At 36.9% G+C, this 17,054-nt stretch overlaps 1 protein-coding gene across 1 annotated transcript in view; it reads left to right on the top strand.

Moving 5' to 3' along the window:
- Positions 1 to 11,091, top strand: part of GYG1 (glycogenin 1) — a 28,582-nt gene extending 17,491 nt beyond the window's left edge. Inside the window, exons 6-7 of the mRNA XM_023533156.1 lie at positions 7,912 to 8,131; positions 10,228 to 11,091. Of these exons, the coding sequence (XP_023388924.1) occupies positions 7,912 to 8,131; positions 10,228 to 10,401 (394 nt within the window). The 3' untranslated portion in view covers positions 10,402 to 11,091. The remainder of the gene's footprint in view (positions 1 to 7,911; positions 8,132 to 10,227) is intronic.
- Positions 11,092 to 17,054: the final 5,963 nt, after the last annotated feature.

Below are 17,054 nucleotides of genomic sequence, written 5' to 3'. Positions count from 1 at the left end.
TCTCACCGCATTGCTGCCTATTTAGGAGTGTTAAAACCAGATCAGATAACTCATTTTTCCTTCCCTCTGCCAGAAAATGCTTTTATTTTCAGAGATCCATCTCCAGAGACATTTTTTCTTACGTTTTTCTTAAAATTGGGAAGGGCTAAAAAGGCAGATATTTCATTTTTATTTCAAGTTAATATAAAATTGTGATCCACATCTTTAAGCTGCAGTAGACAATCCCAAACATCCAGGCCACCTTAGCTGTTCCACAAGGAGCCTTGTGGACCTCTGGGACCTCAGCATGAATTTGAAACCCACTATTGGGCTCAGAATAACCTTGATGGTCTTCAGGACCGAGTGGCTCTGTGGTTTTCTGGTTATCCCTAGAACAGCATCAGTGGTGGCAGGTAGAATGAGAAACCATGGAGTGGTTTAGAGCAACTTGAGTTTCATGAAAAGGGGAGTGGAGAATTTGTCTTACCAACTCCAAGCAACCATGTGCCATGAGATCAGCAAGGCAATATTTAGGTGCCCCAGAATCTTAGAGCTTCAGATATCTTAGAACAGGTCTAGCCTTGCTATTATTTGAAGTTTCCACTAAAGGATAATCTAATATGAAGCAAACTTAAAAGAATTTGAGCCATGAAAGTAGCACATTTAATACTTTTCTCTATATACCATTTGGATAGAGTAAAACATGAAACACTTAAATAGTTTTACCCCTTTGAATAATCAAACATAGCTTCTGAAAAACAATTAGTAATATTTTCTGTAATAGAAGATCCTCTTTAACACAGCATAATTTGAGAACTAAAATGCTTCGTTGAGTAATTTTTGAGTTAATTTGTAATATGTGCAGTGAAAAACGAATTTATAAATTCATTTTTTAGTGAAATATTTCCGAAAGCGACTAGCATAATGTTTGGGAAATAGCAAGCTTTAATCAATATTAGGTTTTTTTCTTTAAGTTTTCTCCATCTGGAAGGGCTATTTTATCTATGTAGCATAGCATTTGGCTTATGCATACATAGCACTAGGCAAAATCTCATTAGTCTTTTTAAAATTAGTCATTTAATTCCATTTTAGCTTTCTAGTATATCCACTTACTAAAAGTTGTGTATATCATATCGTGCTATATAAAATGGGCTTAAAACAGTCCTAAAGAATTCTCTGGTATTGCTTAAAACTGCCATACAAATTAATTGGTCGAATTGATTAACTATAAAGCTTGATCTACCAAATAATTTCCAAATAAGCCTTTTAACTTACCCTTTTATTTGAGTTTAGATGTGATCTGAGACCTAGCCTGGCCTACTCTCAGAAACTAGGTCTAGAAACCTAAAAGATTTCTTTCCATTTGTTCACTGCTTTTAACCTTTCTGAAGACATTCATATCTGTTAGTTCTTTTTTAGGAGTGTGGCTTATTCACTAAGAGCTTATCAAACCTCTTTAAAAATTAATATTCTCCAAAAATGATACCGAACCTTCAGTGTACTAAATTCTATCGTTCTTGTATATTTCTGATTTGATTGGGTTTTTTTGGTCCTTGAGATGCCTTTGGCTCCAGCTTTCCCCATGACTATTGTCATCGAAGCCATAGCCTTTCAGTGTTCATTTCTTTTCATACTCCTACTTCTTTACTTGAAACTCTGAGGCATTGTAGTTTGGATCACTCTTATTTTTTCAGCCTTTCGTTGGTCCACTCACCCATTTGTCATTCAGTTGGCAGGGTAGAGGAGTCCACACATTCTGCTTACTGGAGGCCTCATAGATGAAGGAGGGAGTTAGAGCCTTATCAACCTAGCAACTGCGTAAGTGTGCAGGGTTTCCTGTACATCACATGGCACAATCCATCATGGTTTGAGTGTGGAAGAAGAATCAAGTGGTGATTGCATAGATGTCTTATTTCTCCCTTCTGGGCATTAGTGATGCCTGTTGGGCCCCAGGTGTCCCATTTCTTATCATGGCCATCTGATCATCTGACTTCATCTTCAGGTGTTTATCTCTATCAGTTGATCTGTCCTCAGATCTTACTGCTGCCTATTCCGCTCTCCCACCTTGGTGCTCATCACCAAGGAAGAGCTTCCCGTCAGACCCAGCCCAGCCTTTAGAGGCTGCTCCGACAATAGTCAAAGAGGGCACACAGAGTGATATCTCAGGGACAGAAGTCTGGTTGAGAAACACCATCTCAGTAGGAGAGGAGGTTCATGAGATTGAGTGGTAGTCATACTCTCCTCAGAGGTCGCAAATTGGTAAGATACAGACTGTATTTGTCCCACAGATATGTTTTGTCTCTCTCACAGTTGTTTTTCAATGCTGTTATCAGTGCTTAAAAATTAGGGAATTTCACATGAAACCCAGAATTCCAACTTCTTATGAAAAAAATCAGATATTCAATGGGATGTGGGAGAAAGATGTCAAAGATAACTCTTACAGGTTTGGGGCCTACACAACTGGAATAAAGGAATTGCCATTTCCTGAGCTGGGAAAGACTGTGGGTGAATCAGGTTGGCAGGAGCAAGCATTGACCAGAGATGTATTGAATGTATTAAGTTTTGGTTGTGTTAAGTTTGAGGTGCATATTAAACATTCTAGTGAAAATGTGTAACAGGTTAGTAGATATAAGAGTTAGGAATTGAAGAGAGAGGTCTGGGTGAGACATAACTATAGGAGTTGTCAGCATATGAGTGATATTTATAACCATGAGATGATGTAACCAAGAGCATGATTATGATAGAAGAGAGTCCTAAAGACTGAGCCCTGAGGCAGGAAATAAGGAGGAACAGATTCAAGATTCTGAGAACAGCATGGTAGGAAGAAGCTCAGCAAAGCGAGGTGCTGCACAAGCCAAGCAAAGAGCATTTCACAGAGGGGAGAAGTGATCCATTTGTGCCAGATGCTGTGATGGGTCTGAGAGAGGACAACTGAGAACTGGCACTGAACCTAGAATGTGATGGTCACTAGTGACTTCAGCAAGAGCACATCTGGTGGAATGGTGGAAGAGAGAGCCTATTGAAGCAGATCCAAGAAAAGAGAGAATTGAAGATCGTGAATGTAGACAACTCTTCTGAACATTTTCTTTAAAAGGGAGCAGAGAAGTTGGTTGGTGGCTGGATGGCGATGTAGGATCAAGAGGGTGGTGTTTGTTTTGTAAAGATCAGAGAAGTTACAGCATGTTTGTATATTGATGGGAATGATGAAGGAGGGAGAAAGAGAGAGAACAGTTATAATGCAGAAAGCTGAAGGGAGACTTGCTGGCAGGATGTCCTTGAGTAGGTGAAAGGGGATGCATCCTAGTGCATAGTGGAGAGGTCAGCTTCAGAAGAGAGTCAGGACAATACCATGAAGGAAGGCAGAGTGCATGGGTACAGATGCAGGTAGGGAGGTGGATTTATTGTTTTAAATGAATGAATGAATGAATGAATGAATGAATGAGCCAAGAGAGACTAAGAATGACATACTAACCCCAGGAAAGTCTCCCTAGTGGCCTGGCTTTTTGGGGCTTTCCCTGGCCTACTTTGTGAAGAGAGGCCGACCTGGTAGGTCCTAGTCTAGGTAATTGAAGTCTGGCTTTGAGTACTGATATTTGTACTGATTTCCAGAGCACAATTGGGAGGGTTATTTAGCTTGAAAGGCAAGGAAGAATTGGGTGGGTCCCTGGTGGCCACAGTTGTTTTCTGGATAGCAGCTGTTTTCTGATGATGGAACATGCGCTTGCTCATGCTCCACAGTCCCCACTTCACCAGGTCCACTCCTCTGCCTGACCAGCCCACCCTATGGGCACTTGAGTTTAAGACACTTGATTTAGACTGAGTGGGTAAGCGTAGGAATTTTTTTTTTTTTTTTGATGAGAAAAGAGAGGTGGCTAATTGGTTGTAGGAGGAGGATCTTTGTGTGAGAGTAAGTCTAAGAAGGTATAAGAGCGAGTGGCCATGTACCAGAGAACACGAGTCATTGGAGTGGGCAGAGGATGGCTAGCACTGCTGCCACCTTTCCCAGAGAAGGGTCTCACAAGCAGTGCAGTTTCTCTTTCTTGATACCGAATTGAACATTGCACATAAGGAGTTTCACATTAAATTGTCCCTGTGTGCACTGTGATGGATTTTTTTCATTCTAAACAGTTCTATAGTCTCATCCACATGTTACCAGCTACATTTCTCAACTTCTAAACTAGTCATGAAAATTCTCTCTGATCTTTTGGTAACATTAGGTCACAAGGATTATTTTAATGGCTAACATAAGCAGTATTATTGCTGGCTCGGGTTCAAACTATGTCTTGTGATCTGGACGTCTCTTTTGAGATTCTGTGTGGTTAAAATTAGAACACTTATTTTAAGAGATGTGTGCAAGCTGAGACAAATCCCCATTACTGGGTCAGAATGAATGGCTCTCAGTAATTTAGAGACAATTGTGATATGTAACCAACTTTTTTTTTTTATTGTTCCTGGCTGGTAATTTGATGGATAAATCAGGCAGTGAGTCAGTAAATTTTCTGGTTATCCTTGTTCTGGGTCGAGGTCAGTTGACTTTATCTTCTGACATCAACATTTCCCCTTCTTATTCATCAACTATTTTGCTTTTAGGCAAGTAACCTTAACTCTAACTGGTACCTGACTGTTGCCTTTGGTGAGGGAGAGCTAACGCCAGAAAACTATCCTGGATTACCCTTCTATGAGGAACACTCCCAAATTTGCATTTAGGATAAAATATTCTTTGAAGAAAGTAGTAATTTCCTCTTGTGCTTATGACTCGTGCTCTTATTTATTTTATTTTAATATGGTTACTTTGGATTTCCATTAATGACTGAATAAATTGATTAAAATAATAGAAAATTATTTTTAAACAAATTTCTCAGGCAATATGATACATTAAAAAGTTACATGAAATTTATATCTTAATTGAAACTCTAGATACAAAAACTGAAACATTTTGCTCTTCTTTTTGTAAACAAAGTGTTTTATTATGAACGCTAATAGAGCAAGTCCTTCAGACTGCTTTTCTGTGTAAATAAATACTGTTCTGTTTGTACAGTTAGTACATACTTATATAGTTATATAGCTTTAACTGTATAACTTACAAACCTTCATATAGGGTAGCCAGTGTTGTTAGGCCCCTTATATTAGGCCCAGGGCAGCCCCAGGTGATTTCCAGGCACATCCTGTGCATAGCTACCTTATGCCAACTTCAAAGTCTGTCTTCGCCTCCCTTCCAGCTTCCTGAGCCCTATGTTTCCCACTTAGTAGGCATCTTACTTCTCACCTTCCCCAACGCTCGAAAGGTCCCTGGCTGGGCCAGCCCAAACCTTCCATGTTCGGTGACTTACCCAAGCCTGCTCTTCTCAGAGTCCTTGCTCTAAAACTTATTTTCCTTCTACCCCTGTTCATTTCCATAGATCTGTTAGGTGTGTGGCAGTTAGGTTCAAGTAATATCTTCATACCAGTAAAAAGAGTTCCCGTTCCTTACTGTCCAGAAATAGGGCTGACCATACCCTGAACCAATAATATCTGAAGCCTGCACTTGATTTCTTTATGTTTCAGCATCTTTCTCCCTTTCTCTCTCATGAATCTCCCTGCCATCACACTCCTGAATCTTCGTGAGCTCTTTCTGTTCTGCCCCTCAGTACCCTAGCCCCAATCAGTTACATTAATCCTGCCCATTTTTCCCAGGCCTTATCTGGGTCCCACTTCCTGTACAAAGCCTCTTCTGAAAACCCCTACCTGCACTAAATTGCTTTATAATTTCCATAGCTCTTAATGTCAGCATTGCCGTGGTAGCCTTGAATTGTTGCCTTGCTTGTGCTATTATTTATTTTTATATGGATGACTTATCTTGCTGTTTGGACAAAAGCCTCTTGGGACCATACACTGGGCATAGTGCCTTTCACATAACAGTTGCTTATTTAATGGATAGCCATATCTGTGCACAAATTTGAGCATTATGATTTCATATCCTTTTAAGGATAAAGTTGAGTACTTGTGTGTATGTGTGTGAGTGTGTGTGTGTTATGTATGTAAATATACTATGTGTATAAAACAAAGAGTAAACTTGTGGATACCGGGTATCTACTTCCTTTTCAAAAGAAATGCACTGTGGGATAGTCACTCTTAGGAGGAAATTTACAATAGGCTCTATTTTTCTTGAATAGTTTTGGAATGGCAGCATGGTAGAATGGTAAGAGCTCAGGCTTAAGAGAGAGGCAAAACTGCCAAATCCCATCTCTGTCACTTAATAGCTGTATGGCTCTGGGCAACTCAGCCTCTAGGAGCCTCCATTAACTCATTAGTAAAATCTAACTTGGAGGACTGTTACTCCCAATCATGTCCTTAAATAATTGGTGCCCCAAACATAGTAGACTCTTAGATAATGATAGCTGTATAACAGGTCTCTGACATTAAAAAATTTTAGGAGACAGGAAAAGTAACATGAATAGAGTTTGTATTATTTCTGTATATCATGATCAAATAAATCCTTTGGTTGCCTGTAGGATAAATTCACTAAAATCTAACACTTGAGCCCAACACCCATGGATTTGTCCCATTTTACCATGAAATTTATAGATTGCTTTTCTAGTCTTTAATAGTACTTTTTTGGTTTTGTCCTTATATAAGTGGATTCATAGGTGTTTAATTTGAATGTATGTATTTCTTTTTTTTTTCAGTGTAATTAAAAAATTCACTCATTTGCTCCATGATGTGTATAGCTATAGTTCATTTTTCACTCTTGTATCACATTCCATGATATGAATATACCAGAAGTTGTCCTTTAAAAACAATAGAATGTGAATAACCAGGTCATGAATTTGGGTTTTAATACATAGGACAGGCACAGAGAGCCATTTAAAATTTTAAGGTGAAGAAGTGATACTTGCTTTTGAAATTACATGAGGGAAAATATCTTTAGCTAAGTTTTCTGCCAGAGATAGAAAGGGGAACACAGATAATGTGTGCCTCCTCATCTCAGTCTTTTCCTTTCAACCAAATGAGAATATGGGTCTGTGTCTAGGAAAAAAATGATGGAAACTTAAAAAGTCGAAAGAGCAGTTATAAAGTGGGAATATTTAATGAAGTGATTAGCATAGAGCTGATAGTCAATAAATATTTTTGAATGAAAAAAAAAAAGGATGGAATAACCATAAAATCTCAGTAGCATTCAACAGTAAACATGCATTTCTTGCTCATATTTGTGGAAAGGCTAGGACAGCTCTGATAATCCCAGCTGGGTTCGGAGCCAGGTCACAGGTTTAATCCACATCTGCTCCATGTGTCTCATTTTTTTTACCCAGGGCACATTCTTCTGCTGGCAGACGTTGCAGCGTCCCAGAGAGGGTGAACAAAAACAATGCTTTTCTTAAGGCACACTGTCATTTCTGCCCACATTCAGTTGGCCAGAGCAAGTCATATGAGCATGCCCAACATCAGTGAGGAAGGAAAGTGTACTCCATCATGGAGACTGGGAAAAGAAGTGAACACTTGCTGAAAAGTAATCACACCTAACACAGTCTTTCCAGTTGGTTTTAGTTTGTGCCCGTTTCAGACAATGCTGCTGCTCTGAACATTTTGATTATGTCTCCTGTTACACTGTGTAAGAGTTTTGTTAGGGTACATAGAGCAGAGCATGAGCATTTTCAACTTTACTAAGATAATATCAAATGGTTTCCCAAGTGGTCATACCTTTCCCATCCACAATGAATTACTGTTTTTGTTGTTGCACTGATCCACTGATATTTTTGGGTTTTTATGTATATTTAACATAAAATTGAATAACTTAAAAACATGTCTAAAAATTTTTCAGTGAACTCAATTTCCTTTCCAACCAGTACTGCAGAATGGAAGGTGCACTGTTAAGGCTAGGGAACAAAGTGCTGCTTATCTTTTTGTTAAGCACTCAGAGTCCACTAACCGTTTCAACTTGTGTTCACTTGGCAGGTTTGGTGCAAATGCCAAGGTTGTGCATTTCCTGGGACGAATCAAACCGTGGAATTACGCTTACGATCCTAAAACAAAAAGTGTCAAAAGTGAGTCCCATGATCCCACCATGATTCATCCACAGTTTCTCAACCTGTGGTGGGACATCTTTACCACCAGTGTTTTACCTCTGCTTCAAGAATTTGGCCTTGTCAAAGACACCCACTCATACCTAAATGTGGTAGGTTCTGTTTTTTCCTTTCAGATAACTAATGCTGTATTTTTAAAAACTTGGTATGCCAGTAGATGGAGTATTTCATGGTATTTTAAACAGAGATAAATAAGATTTTGTGGAAAGAAAACAATATCCACTCAGAGGAGGAGAAATATTACCAACAAAGACTAAAGCAGTAGATTTTGTGGCAAATTTCATTAGGTCTTAGAGCATAAGAAAGGGTTTTAGAGGTTTTACTGTATACCCATATATTGTAACTACAAAATTCTTAGCCCATTGTCCTAAGGTTGTAAGATTATTCCTAAAGCGGTTGTTTATAAAAATAAAGAATGACCCACTTCATGTTTTAGAAACTGCAGACATTTAAAAATACCTATATTATTTTTGCTATCTGCTCAGAAGAATGTATTTTAAAGAAATCTTGTAAGAGGAAGTGGACATATTAACATTTATAATAACAAACTGTTAAGCATCTTTTGTGACTTTAAAGGTCTTCTTCTGAGGTTTGTTATTTTTGAAGAATTAGAAAAGGTTAAGAAATTAAACTTTTATGCTACTGATTAAGATGAAAAGAATAGAACCGAATGGGTGAATTATAATCAAATCTAACTGATCAGTTAATTACCTTGCTGTAATTATAAGAGACTAAGGTTATAAGAGATCTGTCTCTTTGCTATGGTATACATTTTAGCCATTTCACTTATTAACACTTGTAACAAAATATAAAAAGGAGAAAGGGAAAAATAACTTGCACATTCTTACTCTAATTGTTTTCTATGGATCATGAAATAACACTTGTACAGTACTTGGAACATTGCTGGGCACATGGTAAGTGCTTAAGAAAAGTTACCTATTTTTACAACTACTTTATCAAGTATTGTTATTATTAATATCCCCCTTTTATATATTAACTGAAGCTTAACGAAGTCACATAACTTCTCTTAGTTGTGTAACAGACTAGTCAGTAGCAGAACTGGGACTCGAATCCAGGTCTGAGAGACTGTTACCCTAATGAAAAATATTGTGAGCTGAGGACCCTGGAGGATCCTCTCTGCCACTCCCATTGCAAGTGGAAGACAAAGCCCAGGCTAATCTAAGGGAAGGACTTATGTTGCCTCAGCCATAACATGGTCCCATGGAATCCACCCAAATACCATAATGTTCCATTTTATTCAAATGCATACATATACACTTATATATAGTAACAAAAACAGGTAATCAAAATTTTGCTTTACCACTTTCTCAAAAGCAATACCTATATGTATTCATTTGCCTTTCTCTCTGCTAAGATTTCCAGTACCTTCTTACCTCAGAGCTTTTTGAAGGATAGCCTTGATATTCCTTTATGGTACAGTTGAAATTAACTGCATATCTATCTATATAATGAAAATCAAATTTAAGGTAGATCAGGTTTGCTCCATTTCTTACACATTTACTTTGTTCCTTCTGCAACCCAAGGACTGAGAATTATGAACCAAGAAAGGTGAAGATGGGAATTGAAACAGTTGTTCAAAACTAAGCTGATTAAATTAATAGAAGCTACAAGAATAGATGCTACTTGGTAATAAGCTTGAACAAGAAGATGAATTTGGTTTAGCTCTCACTTTTATAACATGACAACTAGTGTATGTGGTGTGGCTCTGGTTAGATTCTTAGCTTAGCCTCGGAGGTATCATTTTGTTTAAGTTCTCAACCTTTCTGAGCCCACACAGATCAAGAATTTATCGTGAAACTTATGTTCCCTTGTCCATCCATCTTACACTTTCTAATGAACTGTTTGCAGCTTTCAGACTTGGTCTATACACTGGCTTTCTCTTGTGGCTTCTGTAGAAAGGTATGCAGAACTTAAACATTAACCCTAATTACTTTGTTCTCCCAACGTTTTCACTGAGTCAAGAAGTCTTCATTTCGTTAGGAAAAAATCATATGACCCTTGTATTTCTGTGTCTTTTTTGTTTGTTTCATGTAATACTTTTCAGTTTTTGCTACTTTGCATGATAAATTCATCCTGGCTTTTCTCACCTTCTTCAATTTATTGCATTCTTCAAAACAGTCTGATTTTTCAGCTCTCAAGGAGTCTCTGATTATGCTCTCATTTCTAGGAGGATGTCTCAGGAGCTATATCACAACTGTCCCTTGGGGAGATCTCAGCTACGGCACAGCCTTTAGTATCCTCAGAAGAACGGAAGGAGCGGTGGGAACAGGGCCAGGCTGATTACATGGGAGCAGATTCCTTTGATAACATCAAGAGGAAACTTGACACTTACCTCCAGTAGAAACACTGCCATTTTCCCCTGGACATCCTGACTTCACAGGCACTTATTTCTGATACTTAGTTTCTAGAGCTGGGTTAAGAAAGGTCTTGTTACAGTTGTTAGAGGCTTTCACTAATTCATCAGATGAGGTGTTTTTGTAGGACAACAGGTGAGAAGTGGGTAAAAGTGAAGTAGCAATTCTGTTATATGGACAGTGTTCTGTTTTTTTATCCCTAGGCTTATTCAGCTAATGTTTCAGAAATTCTCAATCATGCTGATTGCCAACTTATGTGGTAAGGGAAACTCAGTCTTAAACTGTTAAGATGGCTGTATCAACTCTTTTAAAATGTGCTGAGCCAGGCACCAAATCAGTCTCCCTTCAGAATGGGTCATAGTTACCTGTCTTGCTCGCTTGTTACCCGCTTCACTAGACCTGCATTTTAGGATTGCCCAAAGCTGCCAGAATGATTTTAATTCTGCTTTGAGGTAAAGGCAGCCTATAACACTGCTGATTCATAAACATACCAACAAATGACATTAACCCATTTTATTTCCTAGCCTTAGTGTCTGAAGATGATCACCAGTTTTCTATGTACAATGAATCAGCATGCTAAAATGCTTTTGTTCAGTTCTGTATATCTGAAAACAACAGTGTATTCTCTGGTTACCTGCAACGGCACCTTGTATGAAAAATAAAGACATAATGCCATATCTTGGTTGTCTAATTAAGTAAGTTAAGGATTCCCACTACCCTTTACAAATGTATTAGATAATTTTTCATGATTTGTAGAATTTGTCGGTGTTTTTAAAACTGGTGTAAAACTTGACAGTGGAATATATGCTTTAAAAATTGGTTTCCATCTAACTAAAGATAATTAAATCTAGTGTTCTCCAGAGATGGTTATGGATCTGATAGGTGAAAGTGAGATCAAGTTAATCTGTCACTCACACTGCACCTCCATATTAAATGGGTATTCAGATTTTAGAATATTATAACCTTAAAATCATCATAGGTTCATTGTCAGTCTCTAAACATACTCAATCTTTCAGGACTGTTAGAATCAATATTGGGCCCAATGTTTTCTAGTGTTTTTATTTCTGACTGAACATGAAAGAAATGTAATGCATATTTTAAAAATGTACAGATGGTGCTAGGTTGCAAGGATGGCAAGCTAGAGGAGAATAAGATCCAAAATGATCTTTTAAAACTAAAGTAAGTAATGAGAAATCATTCTATTGATGAAAACAGGAGAGTAGACCATCACAAGAAGAAATTTTGGAGGTTTAATTGGGCAGAAGCTGCAAGGTTAGGTTTTTATAACCTAACCTTAAAGGCTACTCTCCTTTAGTTCCACAATATCCTATTGGTTACATAGATCAGCCCTCCCTATTCAGGTGGGAATGAATACACAGGGGTATGGAATCCAGGCAAGGATCGGGGGCCACCTTGGAGGCTGGTTACCACAAGAATTCAAGACTCTGAGGATTTACCTAAAATTGTAAGATATTAAACGATAAATGATTTCTGAAGATAAAATGAGCTACAGTTTGGGCTGGTGGAGAATGAGTTGTTGGGATCTTCAAGTACATGAAGCACTACCATACAAAGATTTAAGTGCCTCCATGTGTCATAGGCTAGGTACAAAGATCTTTAAGATGCATTAGGTTGGGGAGGGGATGAGCTGAGCTCTTCCTATGAGAACCCAATGCATAGAGAAATAAGGCTAAATGGAAATTAATTTCATTACCGTGTAATTTACAAGTCATACAAATGAGCCTTAATTTTGGACAATCTGTATAATTTCAAAATTCATTTCAGCCCTATGTTGCTTTCACAATCCCAATGGTCATAAAGATATGTATCTGGTTTCAAGGAACTACCTGAGTTTATTCCAAAAATAACATCTACCAAAGTATTTATTTAGTCATCTTAGTTTTACATAAACACAGTTTGAGTTGACATACACATTTAAGACAGACAACACAATAATTCATTCAACAAGCACTTATTAAGTCACTACTATATCACATATGACAGGCATTAGAAATACAGGACCACACAAGACAAACATAGTTCCTTATATTCTAGTAGGAAACACAGACCAAGGAAGAAACAAGTGTAATTACAATTTATGCTAAAATACACTGACAGCAATTAACCCGCAAAATCCAGCCTCATGGTGGTCAGGAAAGACCTACAAGATGCTGATTAAGCCAGAAAGAGAGGCTATGAGACAGCCAAAGGGGAAAGAAGAATATTCCCTTCAAAGGGAACTATGTGAACAAAGGCCTAATGGAAGAAAAAGATTCCAAGACAGGATGGCGTGGGAAGTAGTGGCTTCATAGGCCAAGGTATAGGCTTTGGATTCTGAATTCAATAGCAATTGACTGAAGTTTTATTCATGTAATTTATATCTAACTTTTTGTTAATGGGGAATTATAGTTGCACACAAAAATAAGCAGAAGAGTATAAAGAAACCCCATCAAGCAGTTTCAACAATTATGTTTCATCTATATCTCTACCAGCTCCCCCCACCAAACTTTTTGGAAGCAAATCCCATATAAAGAATTTTTTATTTAATATTTCCATATATATCTTTAAAACATAAGGACTTCAGAAAATTATCACACCATAAAACTATTAATTCCAAATGCCCTCCGTTATTTTATTTCCACTTTGTTCTTATCAGGATGCAAGTAAAGTCCATATATTGCAATTGAAGGATACATCTGTGGTAGATGTATCTTCTGTTTCCTTACCCTACCCATTCATTCGTTGTTTCCTTGCAATTTATTGAAGAAACTAGATTATTTGTCCTGTAGCCTCCCACATTCTGCATTTTGCTGATTGCAGTTTGAAACTAGATTATTTGTGCTGTAGCCTCCCACATTCTGCATTTTGCTGATTGCAATTTGACACGTATTCTATTTCCCTGTATTCTATTAAGGTGTATATCTGAAGCAATACTTTATAGTGGTGTTGGCCACTTCTAAATCTCTGGTTACCTTCTTATATTAACTGCTGTTGATGATCACTGCCTAGGTACATTATTTCAGAATGGTGGTATTCCCATTTAGTAGCTGAAATATTTCTATATATTTCCATTCATCAATAATTTGGTTGTCCTGAGTTACATTTCTATAAAGAAGGCAGGAATAATGCTTGATTCTTTTCCTTCATTCACAAGTATACAAAATAAGGAATTGGTTTCCTAGCATCCTCCAAAGGTAGCGAAGGTGGTTTTGAGGGGGGGTTGTTATAGTACCACGATGAATTAATAAATTTTAATCTAGTTTTTGCTTCAATCCATTGCAGTTATTCTAAAAGATGGTCTAACTGTCTTACCTCTGTGATTTATTTTTAAGAACACTACTTTGCAGCTGGTGTAAAATAGTTTGAATGAAGACAAAAGTGTTGATGAGAAGGCCAGTTTATTGTAGTGTTCCTGAAAAGACAATGGTAATACAACCTACCTTTCACCAGGGTGAAGGCAGTGAAGTTGCTGACAGACTGGATGTGAAGAGTGAGGGAAAAGGAATAATTGAAGATTAGGGGCTTGTTAAGTTTGAGTCTCCACCTGGCTGCTCCTGAAAACAGATTTAATTTTAAGTACGGTTTCTTGGGCCTTATCACTACAGGTTCAGATTTCAATAGGTCTTGGTTGAGGCCACAGTATCTCCACTCCAACTATCAAGCACTCCACATGACTCTGACCCAAATGACATTTGAGAACCACTTGATACATTAAGGAAGCATTTACACTAAATAGAATAGGGAGTCAACTTTTTAGCAGAAGACTAAAGAGCTGAGGTGGTTGTTGCACAGCAGGGGCTCCAACTTCTAATTAGTGAAGGCTTTTTACAAAAGAGCTCCTTGAATGAGAGAGGAAAAATTACCATAAATAACATCTATAAATATAATTGTTTACCTTTTTAATGTCACTGAAACTTGGGGCATTAAACTAAGTAAGACTTGCTTTCTCCTTAGTCTGACATGATTTGCTTTTTGTCTCTGCTTATCAAATACAAAAATGGATTATAGTTTACTTTTATACTTGGGTATGTTATCTGATAACTGATTTCTCTGGGTTTCAGATGCTGAAATTCAATCTCATTTAAGTAAAAACAATCTAAGAAAGCAAAAAGAGGAAAGACATTCAGTATTTACATCTCAGTTCTATCAGTCCTATGATATATACATAGTATCCTCATTTTGCAGATAATCAGAGAATAAGAAAGAGATAATCTGCAAAAGAGTTTGATTCAGATTTTTTGTATGCTCCAATTCCAAAGCTATTGAAGCTCTGCATTAAACAAATCTACAGTCCAAACAATGAGAGCAGAGAAACAGGCAGAGATCAGAGAAACCTCTGTATATAACCAGAAATACAAATGTCAGAAATCTGGGGAGTAACACAATAATGGAAAGGCTTTCATTTTGCTTGTTATGTAGGTAAGAGCAGTGGCCTTGAAATAGGACTTGGGAAACAGTACAAAATAGTATTATGAAATAGTACAAACCATTTTACAAAGGTTTTCTTAAATAGGCTGTCTGAAATATTGTAATATAAAAATAAACGGATAAGAAATTCCATGGATAGAAATTAAGTTGTGAGTTTTGACTTGGACACAATTCAGCTTCACAACATACAGCAAATCGTTTCATTATAACATTGATGAGATGCTGTAGGAACCTAACTTGTTTATATCAGTCTGTAGTTATATTGGTTTCACTATACATCATTTGCTTAGTCACAGAACCTATCAACAACGTTGAGTGAGGACTTACTGAATAGCCTTTGTATCTTACAAGCTTATGTAGAATTATCCTGTTTGCAGTTGTTTTATTGTACCAAAAGAAGCAAAACTTCTACTATGAATATGCTGTGATACTGAGATGTGCTCAGGGTCGACATATCCCTATAAGGGTAAGGTCTCTTTAACACCTATACTAAGTGGCTGAACTCTTTTGATACTTATTGTGTTCACTGTTACGTTTTTGAGGTTTATTTCTCAATGTCCAGTCTTACAGTTACCACTTCTCACTACTGTTTATATATAACAAAAATAGGAGGAGTCAAATGTTCAAGTAATAAGGCCTCTGAATGCTAGAACTTTTCTACCAAGTCCAGTATAGAGGTTTACTGCAGTCGTCTTAGCTGGTCAGAGGAATTTTTTGACTTCTGGGTCCCTAGTTAAGATGAACGGAAACCTAGTCTTCAGATAATGAATATTGCCTTATTGTTATGACCACGCAATATGCGATCCAAATAATTAAGTGTATTTTGGAACTCTCCGTCTTTATCAGAAAAGCTCACAAGAGTCAAAGCTTTTTTTTTTACAATTGAAAAAAAGCATCAAAGTGGGGAGCAGAGACTCAAATATCACTCGGTACTAATTTTTGTTTACTTACTACATTTTGTTCCCTTTTACACAGCATATGAAATAAAACAAGTGAAAAAGCTTATGTAATTTCTTATTTTAAATAAGTATTCAGTGAAAGCTATTAACTTAGAACCAGAAAGGATGAAAGTTTACCACAGAAAATAGAAAATGCGCATAAAACTATAGAGTTATGAGGCTGGAAAGGCACTGAACTGGGCTAACAGATTTCCTTCCCTCATCTTCTAAGGATATGCTTTAATTAAGGTGAAGTAGTAACTCTTACATGCAAAACTGTACAATTTTACTGCAAAATCTTTTCCAGGGAGTCTAAAATACAAAGGGTTACTTAGTAAAATGTGTAAAAAAACAGTAACTCAGATTACAAGAACATACTTTGTGGAGGTGATAAATATATAAATTTCTTTATCCTCTTATGAACAATGGTGGATATATTTTGCTATAAGACAAATTTGCCTACACAAAAGTCAGATCCTTTGATTAGCTTGATCAAGGTCTATGATTCATATATAAAGTGAATGTTTATCTTAATTCACTTAATTTATACCTGTATCCACAAGCAGAACTAGACCATTCACTAGACCATTTCTCCTGAACTATTTACCTTTTTTATCAACATACTGATACTAGTGCAATCTTTTTAAAAACCTCCAAGTATTATTAGGGAATAGCCCTTCCCTCCCCTGAACAAAAAGTATAAATTAGTTAAAGTATTTGGGAAGCTGTATCCTTGTTAATTTCATCTGCCTTAATTTTAATAAACTAGAATGCTGAAAAGATGGCAAACTTAATTAAAACTTCCCTAAACATTATGCCATATCTCTGCTTTAGTAAACAAGCACATATTTAACAACATATAACATCTTTGATGACTCTTAGCATCACTTCTGATCACATTAAATACCCTCTTGGAGTAGTCTAGACTGGGTTTCAAATATGCAAAGACATGCCCTAGAATTTGTTTTATCCACCAGGCTAAGAAATCATTTTGACATCTGCTCCCCTTATAAATGTAGAAGTCCCAATATAGCCTAATTATTATAAAGTTTTGAATACCTGGTTCAGATTAATGGAGGTGGCCTGTGCCACATACATTAAACTATGTTATTAAAATTGTATTTTCATGTAGAAATCAATTTACATATTTAACAGTAGAAATGGGTTTAAATTTGTCGACACATTCTTGAACAGGAAGGTTGAGAAGGGAGCAGAACAGAGAAAATAATCGATTTTAACCAGTAAAAGATCTGATTGGAAATAATTTACCTTTT

This window comes from Pteropus vampyrus, unplaced genomic scaffold, assembly GCF_000151845.1.
Source record: "Pteropus vampyrus isolate Shadow unplaced genomic scaffold, Pvam_2.0 Scaffold97, whole genome shotgun sequence".
In the NCBI taxonomy this organism is placed as follows: Eukaryota; Metazoa; Chordata; class Mammalia; order Chiroptera; family Pteropodidae; genus Pteropus; species Pteropus vampyrus.
This window is presented reverse-complemented; position numbering and strand designations above follow the sequence as displayed.